Source organism: Lepidothrix coronata, unplaced genomic scaffold, assembly GCF_001604755.1.
Source record: "Lepidothrix coronata isolate B3197 unplaced genomic scaffold, Lepidothrix_coronata-1.0 Scaffold128, whole genome shotgun sequence".
Taxonomy (NCBI): Eukaryota; Metazoa; Chordata; class Aves; order Passeriformes; family Pipridae; genus Lepidothrix; species Lepidothrix coronata.
The window spans coordinates 2,011,453-2,020,836 of NW_016690308.1; the positions used below are offsets into that span (position 1 = coordinate 2,011,453).

Below are 9,384 nucleotides of genomic sequence, written 5' to 3' on the forward strand. Positions count from 1 at the left end.
TTTGAGTTTGGGATTGAGAAAGGTTTTGAATCTCCTAGTTTTTTTAACTTTCTCTTCCATACTGAGAACAGGAGGGTAAAGAGAGGGCAAAGTCCCTTCAGACCAGAAGGGACTGCCCAGACAGAGGTGTGGGGGACTGACTGTCTGCTGGGGGGCTGTGGCATAGACCCCTGCAAACTTCAGGGACCTGCTGCAAGGTGACGGGTCATATGTTTCTCATCCTCTAATCTGATTTCCACGACAAGCTGACCAAATAAACAGTTAACAATTCAATTCAGAACTCAGAAGCTGCTATATGAACTCTTCAGGAGCCTAATGCAAGTCTTCTTAAAAGCACCTGATTTTAGAGAGTGAAAGCTCAAGGCTCAGCACTTTGTGAAAATGAGGAAGGTCTTTCAGGCTGGCTGTCCAATAACTGAAGCGTTCAGAAGAACTCATCTGGTTTCAAGAATCTTGGCTTAAAACATTTTTTGCTATTCCTTTTCCATCTAAGCAAATGCTTTAGTTGCCTCAGGGATGCTGTGTGTCTGTGTTGCACATCCTTCATGCTAAAAAGTAGTTCACACAGAACAAAAATAAAAACTAAGGCTGCTTGGGAATTTTCCATCAGAACTGATCATTGAAAAATACTGTGTTTTCATCCCAGTAAGGGCAATGTGGATTTCCTCACCTCCTCAAATAAAAAAACTCAACTGTTTTCTTAAGGTGTGGGGAAAAAATTTAATATTTTTTGCTGGAAAGTTTTAATGTTTTGATTTTAAAATATTGTTATCCCTTGCAAAAATTCTAATTTAGTGGATCCAGGTCTCCTTATCCTTCTCTGATGTTCAAGATCCACTGAGGAACCCAGACTCCACGCTGGGTTTTCTGCTGCTTCTCCAAAAGACAACTGTTCTGCAACATGAGAGGTGAAGAGCAACTGAGAAGTCCAGGGAAATGGACTTGAGTTACTGCTCCCATGAGCAATTCTGTGACAGAAATTCCAACCACATTTCTTTTTTTTTTTTTTATATGGTGGATCCTAAAATTTTAATTCTTTTTTTCTTCTGAAAAATTTCATATGTTTCGAAGATCTTTCTAAGTAAAAAAAAAATATTCCTTCAGTTTACTCTAAAGAGAAACTTAGGTATCTAGTAAACCAGTTTTTTGGTTTGGTTTGGTTTGGGTTTTTTTAAATTGGCATGGACTTTGTACATTGTTTGGCAGCTGTCAAAAGCGACCTTAATTTTCAAAACCTATAAGTGGTGACCAGCGCAGGGGTCAGCAATGACCTTTGAATGTGTCACACAGCTCAGGCATGACCAAAATATTGCACCATCACATGGTGAGCAGGATTATGGTATCACTGCAGAAAACCCCCTCATCCTTTGGAAGGTAGCCCTAGAACTTTATGTAGATAGATGCCCTTCATTTTCAGTGCAGATATGCCAGTCTTTCACCTGCTTCACACAGCTTGCTTCATCTGCAAAGGTGAGATTTGAATAAAATTATTTCTCTGATATATTAAATTAAAAGGCCTCGTGTAGCCTTAATCTACCCTGAAGAACATTTGATGGCAGAGTTTATTGGATGATTTTTCTTATGTTTATAATCTATATAAATTATGCAATATTTTTGTAACATGTCATGTATCATGATGTGATTTAATATCCCATATATATTCTGGTGCCTGAAAGTAATGTGGAGAGATGTCTTTGAAAGGCCATTAAGTATAAATAAATTAGAGTGAGAGCTAGAGTGGTACTGATGAATAACATTCCTCAATAAGGAGACCTCGTAGACTAAATGGAATGAGTAAATTATTACTTAATAATGCCATGCTTAAAGCACTTCTAATAGTTAGAGCATTCACCTGGGAGTGTTCATGCATCTGGCCAAAGAACTGCTTATCCAGCAGCTGCGATAATATAAAATATAATGCAGTTCCAGAAGCAGGCACAAACCCCAGAGATACTAAAGAAAACCCTTAGCACCAGAACTGCAGATGTTCACCTTGGACATGTGCTCTCTAGCTTTGTAAACCCAGATTTTTCTGCTGGGCAAGTTCGTGGCTTTCAAAGGATGCAAGTTGAGTATCTCAGCTGGGGCTTTCTAGACAATCCTGGTACACAGTGACCTCAGGAGACTGTGGGACCTACAAAATACAAAAGCGAGGTTGGCTGTTTTCTAACTGACTTGGGTGTTTTGCTTCCACTAAAGTCCTTTACCAAATCTAGCAGGTTGTCCATGCTCCAAGGGTCTTAGAGCAGCTGCTTGGCTTACCTTCAGCTGGAAGAAAATGTGGATGATCCAAGGAGCTGAAAGGACTCAGTGGATCAGCATCTGAGCCAAAAGCAAAGCTTGGATCCTAGATCCCATGCTTGTGCTCAATTGTTTGAGGTGGCACTTCCTCCTCAGTTTTAAGAGGGGGATGAGATAAGTAGGCAGGGAAAGGCTTGGGGAATCCTGTGGGAGAGTGAAGGAGTCTGGCATCTGTGGACTTAATCATTACTTGTTTTTTAAGCTGCCTTTTGTCATCACATGTTGTGGGAACAACAGGTCAGGTGAAAGAAGAATCAGAAAATGTAAGTGTTGTTGCTGGTAAGGTTAGAGGCAGAGAAGAACATATAATGCAATTCCATTAATTCTTTGATGATTGAAAAATGACAACTAATGAATCCATCTGAAAATAAAGCTTTAGTTTGTGATGTCTGGGCTCTCATGACTGAAATTGTGACAGCTGTGTGAGATCCAAATGATCCTGTATACAGGATGGACTTGGTCAAGGGGAGAGCTACTGTGAGTGCACTAGGGGAACAAGATCAGAAAAGTGCAGAGTTTTTTGGCTCTCGTGCACTTCTCAGATTCTCACTGGGTCAACTTCTTTCAGGAGTAGTTTTGCTACCATTCAGTGCTGCAGCCTGCAGGAGTCTGTGGAGATGCCATGAGCTGGCTCTGAAAGCACAGAACTGAAATTCTTCCTTCTTGGGGGAAGGATGTTGGACCAAGCTGGGCTCTGTTCTGGCAGCAGCAGTTTGGATATTCACCCTGTTACGGTCAGCAGAGATATGCCCTGATAGGGTCTGCTGAGCAAAGATTATTCTTCATGATAAAGGTTTTGGGAAACTCAAAATACCTTTTTTCCCCTGCTTATTCACAAACCTGGAAGTCTACAGAGATGTCTCTGTTCTAGGGAGGTTTAACACTCTCTAATATCCTCTACACTGGCATTTTCCCCATCATTACCTTAGCTTTGATTAACCTCCACTGCGGAAGCAATGAAAGGAAAGTGCGAGTGGAGACAGTCTCTTTGCAGTCTCACTGCAGAGCCACTGAACACAGTGTGGACAGAGCAGATCCAAGTGCTGCTGGGGTTATTCCTGCTTTCCAGCATTTTGCTGAGTCCATGCCGGTGGTCTTAGAAGCACAGCTGCAGTAGGAGACTCCTCTGTGTTGCTGTCATGAGAAGAACTGTAACAATCAAACCAAACTCTGCATTAACTGTGTCCGCTTGAGTGGATTCAGAAAGCTCAGTGAGGCTCCTGGCTATGACTAAATCATCTAATTATAGCCTTCCTGTGCTGTGCTTTTTGCATTCGTTCCTGATCCATCATTGCATTGATTTTTAGAATTGTGTTCTTTAGCACTCCGTGGTCTCAATTTTCACATCCTCCTCATCTCTTGTGCTCTTGGCTTCTCTGCACTCTCTCCATGTTTACTACTGATCTTTCAGAGTGTTTTCCTTAAACCAGGCTTTTAATCACATTTCTGAGGTGGAGAGCAAGGTGAACCTTGGTGATTTCTGCAATGCTCTGACCTCTGTAAAAGTGCCAGTTCACATTTTAGTTTTTGTGGTCCTGTACTGTGGCTTTGATCTGTACAAAACAGATGCACTTTTCTGGTTATGTCACAACTGATGTCAAAAATTGCTGTTATGAAGTGTTGGACTACCTCAGTCAGCTTCCTACTGAAAATATTGGAGAAGGAAATCATGTTGTGTCTTTGCCATCTTATTGTGAAAACCTGAAAACCCCTGGAGTTCACAGAGCAGTGTTACCATGCCCCAGACAGCTTAAATTTAGATCAAAACAGGCTCCTGGGAAGGACTTAAAAACATTGTGAGATATTTCAAAGGTCCTCATCTAAATCTAAGTTGGAACTTGAAACCAGATGAATTTAACAGTCTTGGCAGTCCTGGTGTTTTATCTTCGGGATTTGTTACACTGGATATTCCTCCAAAAGACTCAACTTTTTGAGTCAAGATAAATCTGTAAAGCTCTTGATTTCACTTTTGATTTTTTTCTCAACTTTATGGAGTTCTTCTGTGAAGCATGAATTTGAAGAACTCAAAAAGTCTTTGACACATTATTAAATTTTAGGACATACTTTTAGCTTTAGAATTTTGTTTTGGTTTTAAATCTTATATCATAATTGCATGGATTTCCTTTCATTCATTTTGCATAGCTTTAGCTCAGCTCCAAAGACAGATTACTAAATGTTCCCCAAAACTATGACTGAGATTCCTTTTTAATACTGTTCTTGGCTGAGCTTATGTATAATCCTTTTCAAAGTGTAAAATGCCAAGGGATGTTTATATGATACAGCTTATATGACAGTATATTGTTGTTCCTTCACACTCCACTGAACAGTCTACGAATACTAATCTATAAATCACTTACTTTTCTCACAGGCACTGGCAAACTTTGTGCCGTTTGTGGCATTGTATATTCTTTTCTAGATATATAAGCCACTCCAGTTTAAAAAACAACAGACTCTAATGATTTCACAGTAGGTTTTCTGCAGGAATTAGGGGCCTTCACCAAAGTAAGGGCCAAGTGGTGCTGGACTCTGGAATTCTGCACAAGTATGTTCTGCTTTAGGGAAGCTGGAAGTAGGTGGGCAGAGGTGGGATCTCCCTCAGTGCAGGAGGAGCAAGGAAGGACAGAGAAGAGTGGTGGTGGTTTTAATCCCAGGATCATATAGAGAGGTCTTAGCAGAGTTTGGAATTGAATGAATTTCTCTCAGATTTCAAAGTCTTCTCTTCCACTATGCATTCAGCAGTCTCCTTTCAGGGGTTAGCGAACATCAACATGCTTACTCACAGTTTTGAAAGCAAAAGCCTTTTCCTATGAGGTCTCCCTGCTATCTCAGTTGGAAGCGGCTCTTTCCTGCATAGAAGGGACGTCCAGTGCAGTAAGGTTTGCTTTGGATTTAGGGGAGAATGGAGATTTCCATGAGTGGGGCAGGCATTAAATGGAAAAATGAGAGAGAGCAGGAGATTCTCCCAGTCTCTTTCTTGCCAGGGCATAAGACAAAATGTGCCTATAGTGAAAATAGACTCCCTGCCTGCTCTAACAGACTGGCTGCAGAATGGAGAGGGGGCTGCTCCTTGGAAGGGGTAGGGGAGTGGTGTCTTCTGCTTTCCTCCAGGACAAAACTGAAAAACCAGCATGGGACAACATTCCCATGATCAGTCCATGTAATGTAAAGAATGTGTTGTGCCAGAAAGAACAATAAGAGTACAAATTTTTAACCTGCTCCATGTAGAGGCCAGAAGGGTTTATCATGGATTTTAAATCTCTTAGGACAATTTTGCTTGCCCATCTCTTTTTTTTTCCCCTCCCAAATTTGTTCTGCTTGCTTGTAGAACTGCAAACAAGTCCAGGGACTTCTGCATGTCTCCGTGCAACAAACCATGCTGAGAGAATATAATGCTGCCAGGGCCCATCAAACACACAACTCAAAGTCTGTAACTGGATTTATTAGCAGACATTTTGCTTGGGAAGATATGAAAACCAAACCACTTGAACAGAGCAGGCAGAGCAGTAAACTTCAAATCTTAATTACTACAAAAAACTAAAAGCCACTGGAAGGATGGAGTAGGGAATAGTAATAATGTGGTATCTGGGGTGAGCATGCTGGATAGCCCAGCCAGGGTGCCAACACCCACTGCTCATGGAGGTTGGTTGGACACTTGTCCCTGAGGGGGACATATTGGCAGCACTCTGAGCTAAAGGGGAGCAGACACTGCAAGATTAAGGAGCAGAGCGTGGTCATTACAAAGGAGAGATGCTTGGAGAGGAAGGATTGCCCCTGAAAAGGTGGTTTTTTCCCTGAGGGACTTGTTTCTCTTATCAAACAAGTTTTTGGATGGCTTCTATTCTCTCAAAGTCAGCATGTGCTGCTGATGGGGAGGGATGTTTGACAACACATGGTGGCTTTGGGTCCTCTCTCCTGCCTCAGAGCTGAAACCACATGGCTCTAACCAAGTTTACCTTCTAGCTACACTTTATTCTGCTGCCTCCATGGCAGTCTCCCTAAATTCATTTTAGCCACCTAGCTGGAAGATACAGCCAGTTAAAGATGTGATAGGATGTGTGCACTTCAGAAATGAAGGAGTTGGGCTTCTCCAAAGCAGTATTGGTTCTGGTGCATGACAAACAACCATTTCTGTTCTTAAATGAAAAAGGAGCAACATCCAGAAAGGATTTGATTTATTTAAAGGTTTTAAAGTATGCTGTAGGAATATAACAAAAATACTTGAAACAATCTATTCTGGTAGATTAATCCCAAAGGAAAAAAATTGGTAAGATGAAGTAGATGCTTTTAGCCTTGACTATTCTGATCTTCTTACTTGAAAGTACTGTGTGTTGGGCTTTTCGTTTGTTTGGGTTTCTTCTTTTGCTACTCTGAGAACTGAATTTCACAAAGTTTTTGTTGCAAGAAAAGAGGGGGCAGTGTATGGCCTTATGGGCTGAAGTGGAGGGGTAGAACAGGGATAGGAAAACATATCTTGATAATGAAATTACGTGGATTTTTTTATGTTTGTATGCTTAAAAAAGCCCCGGCAGATTAATCACTAAATTTTTGCCAGCAAAGCAGAGTTGTTTCTGCACGAAAATGAAAAACAAACAAACAAACAAAAAAGCCAGGACCTGAACACTGAACTCAAGCACACCTGGAAAAGGAATTATGTAAAAAAAGACCCAAATCCTGCAGCTTGGTAGTAAAGAAGCATCTGTCAATCAAAACGCAACCCAGCATTTATTTCACTGGAAAGAGCTGTACTCGGTACCCCGATCGGGTCAAAACCCAGCCCTGGGGGAAACCTCGGCAGCTTTAACGCGATTTCCCACTGCCCACGCCGGGGGAAGGGGATTAAACAAAATAATACGGAAGGAGTGGGAGCCGCCTGGGACGAGCCCGGGCTGCGGGACCAGCGCGGCGTGGGACGGCCGGCGCGTCCCGCCGGGAGCGGAGCGGAGCCGAGCGCAGCCGAGCGAACCCTCCCCGCCGCCGCGGCCGCCTCGGAGCGAGGGGGGCGGGCAGAACAGGGCTCGCCTCGCCTCTGCCTTGGAGGGCGGGGGAGAAAAGCGGTGCCGGGGCCGCGGGCGGGGGTGTTTGGGGGTTTTTTTTTGGAGCCGGGAAGCGGGGAGCGCCGCCGACGAGGAGACCCCGGCGGACGGGGGCAGAGTCTCGCTGCGGGGGTAGAGTCCCGGTGCGGGAGCAACCCGTCCTCCCCTGCCTGCTGCCATCCCCCTGCTGCCGCTCCTCGGAGTGTCGTGCCCGGACCCCAACTTTCCAGCCCGCCCGCCCGTGTCAGCATGAACCAGACGGCCGGGGTGAGCAACCACGTCCGCTGCTCCGGGAAGGGCTCCAAGGTAAGCCCGGCCGGGGCTCCGTGGGGTGCCCGGTCCCCCCTCCGCGGCTCCCGGTCCCTAAACCTGTAGCTAAGAGCGTGTCCCCCCGCCCCGGCCCCGGGCAGCAGCCCCTGCGCTCCCCGCTAGCCCATCACTTCGAGAAGTTCAGCATCTCTCCCTGGCTCCCGCCGCCGCCCGGGATGTGCAGTCGCGTCTCCGCAGGGTGCTGGGGTAGGGATCGCTCCCGGTCCCGCCGCGCAGGGCTGACCCCTTCGGGCTGCGACTCGGGGGAGGGTGTTGGACCGGGCGTTCAGGGTGCTGTGGCCTCGCAGCATCAAGTGCTGGAACGGTTCGAACTCGCACATCTGCTTCAAACGGGATAAAATGCTTTGAAGGTAAGGATTGGTGCTGATGTGTAGCGTGGGATCAGGTACAGCTTTGTCTGCTGCTTTTACTTCTTGCCGTGGTATGTTTGCATAGGCAGCATTAAAAATAAACAACTGGGATAAAACACCTTATTATGCACTCTGCTGAATTCAACAGAAATTAAATGATCCAGGTCAAATTTGCATTAACCTTTATTAGGTAGCAGTGACCATGGCCCTTACACGTACACAACTAGTTTATACTGCAGTGTATCAGTGTTGTAAAGGCAGATGCACGTGCCCTCTTGTAGGCAACTGTGTTGATGTTGTTCTTCTGCAACTCTTTGAAGTGTTTCTCAGTGTTTTATGTTTCTGAGTTATGGTGGACACCCCCCCCCCTTCAAGATCTCATGTGCTTTTTGAGGCTAGCATTTTGTAAAAAGATATGATTCTATAACAGCTAATGGGATGCGTGTTAAAGAAATGCAAATTTTACCTTTCACCAGAAATGGTGCTGTACTAACTTCTCTCTTTTTTTTTTTTTTTTTTTTTAATTTTACTTCTTAATATTTGGCGTCCTGTTCCATCCTTTAGACTTGATGTCATGGTGTTTGAAATGCTGGTGCTGCTGCTCACCTGGTTGTGTACTTCATGTCTAGTTAGTGCAGACCTGACTCCACAAACTCTTAGGTACACAGATTTACCTCATACCTCCCTTTCTGTAAAGCGAATACAATTTTTACTGCTATGGTCTTTTTAGGATTAAACCCACTAATCATAAGGCTATGTGAGTATTAAAAGATGCAACATGATGAGGGCTGTGGAAGTAAACAAACAGATTAGATGAGTCTGCTGAAATTATTTACTTAGCTCCATGACTAATCATATATTTGAAGTTGAACCCCTACATAAGCTCTTTGCATAATTCAAGGGCCTTAAATTAAAGGTCCTCTACGGATCTTGCCTGTAATTTCAATATTGGGCCTCCTTTCTTTGCACTTTCTGGTTTTGAGTTTTGGGTTGAACAGCTAAGGTTATTGCATATCAGTAATAATTTATTGTATCAAGCTGCTGACCTAACACTTTAGTGCAGAAGGAAGAGATGGGTCTCAAATGCATATATTCTTAGCACATGATAATTGATACATTTGTATTTGCCTTGAAGGCATCTTTGTCTCACTTTCAAGTGCTGTACGATGTGGATATTTTTTCCAGGGGAAATAAATATATTTTTTTCAAGCCAGAATATTGACATGATTGATGGTTTCAGGTTTTAATTAAAACACAGAAAACTCCATGCATGACTGACTTAGTTGCGAGGAAACCTTGCAGAATTCAGAAATGAGAGTTTATCAAATGGGGCTGAAAAATCAAGTAACTGATTGGTAAGAGACCTGTGA

The 9,384-nt window shown here is 43.6% G+C and overlaps 1 protein-coding gene across 1 annotated transcript in view; it reads left to right on the forward strand.

The window, feature by feature from the left end:
• Positions 1-7,398: 7,398 nt before the first annotated feature.
• DPP6 (dipeptidyl peptidase like 6) overlaps positions 7,399-9,384 on the forward strand; it is a 547,876-nt gene continuing 545,890 nt past the window's right edge. The window contains exon 1 of the mRNA XM_017826535.1: positions 7,399-7,640. Within this exon, the coding sequence (XP_017682024.1) occupies positions 7,584-7,640 (57 nt within the window). The 5' untranslated portion in view covers positions 7,399-7,583. The remainder of the gene's footprint in view (positions 7,641-9,384) is intronic.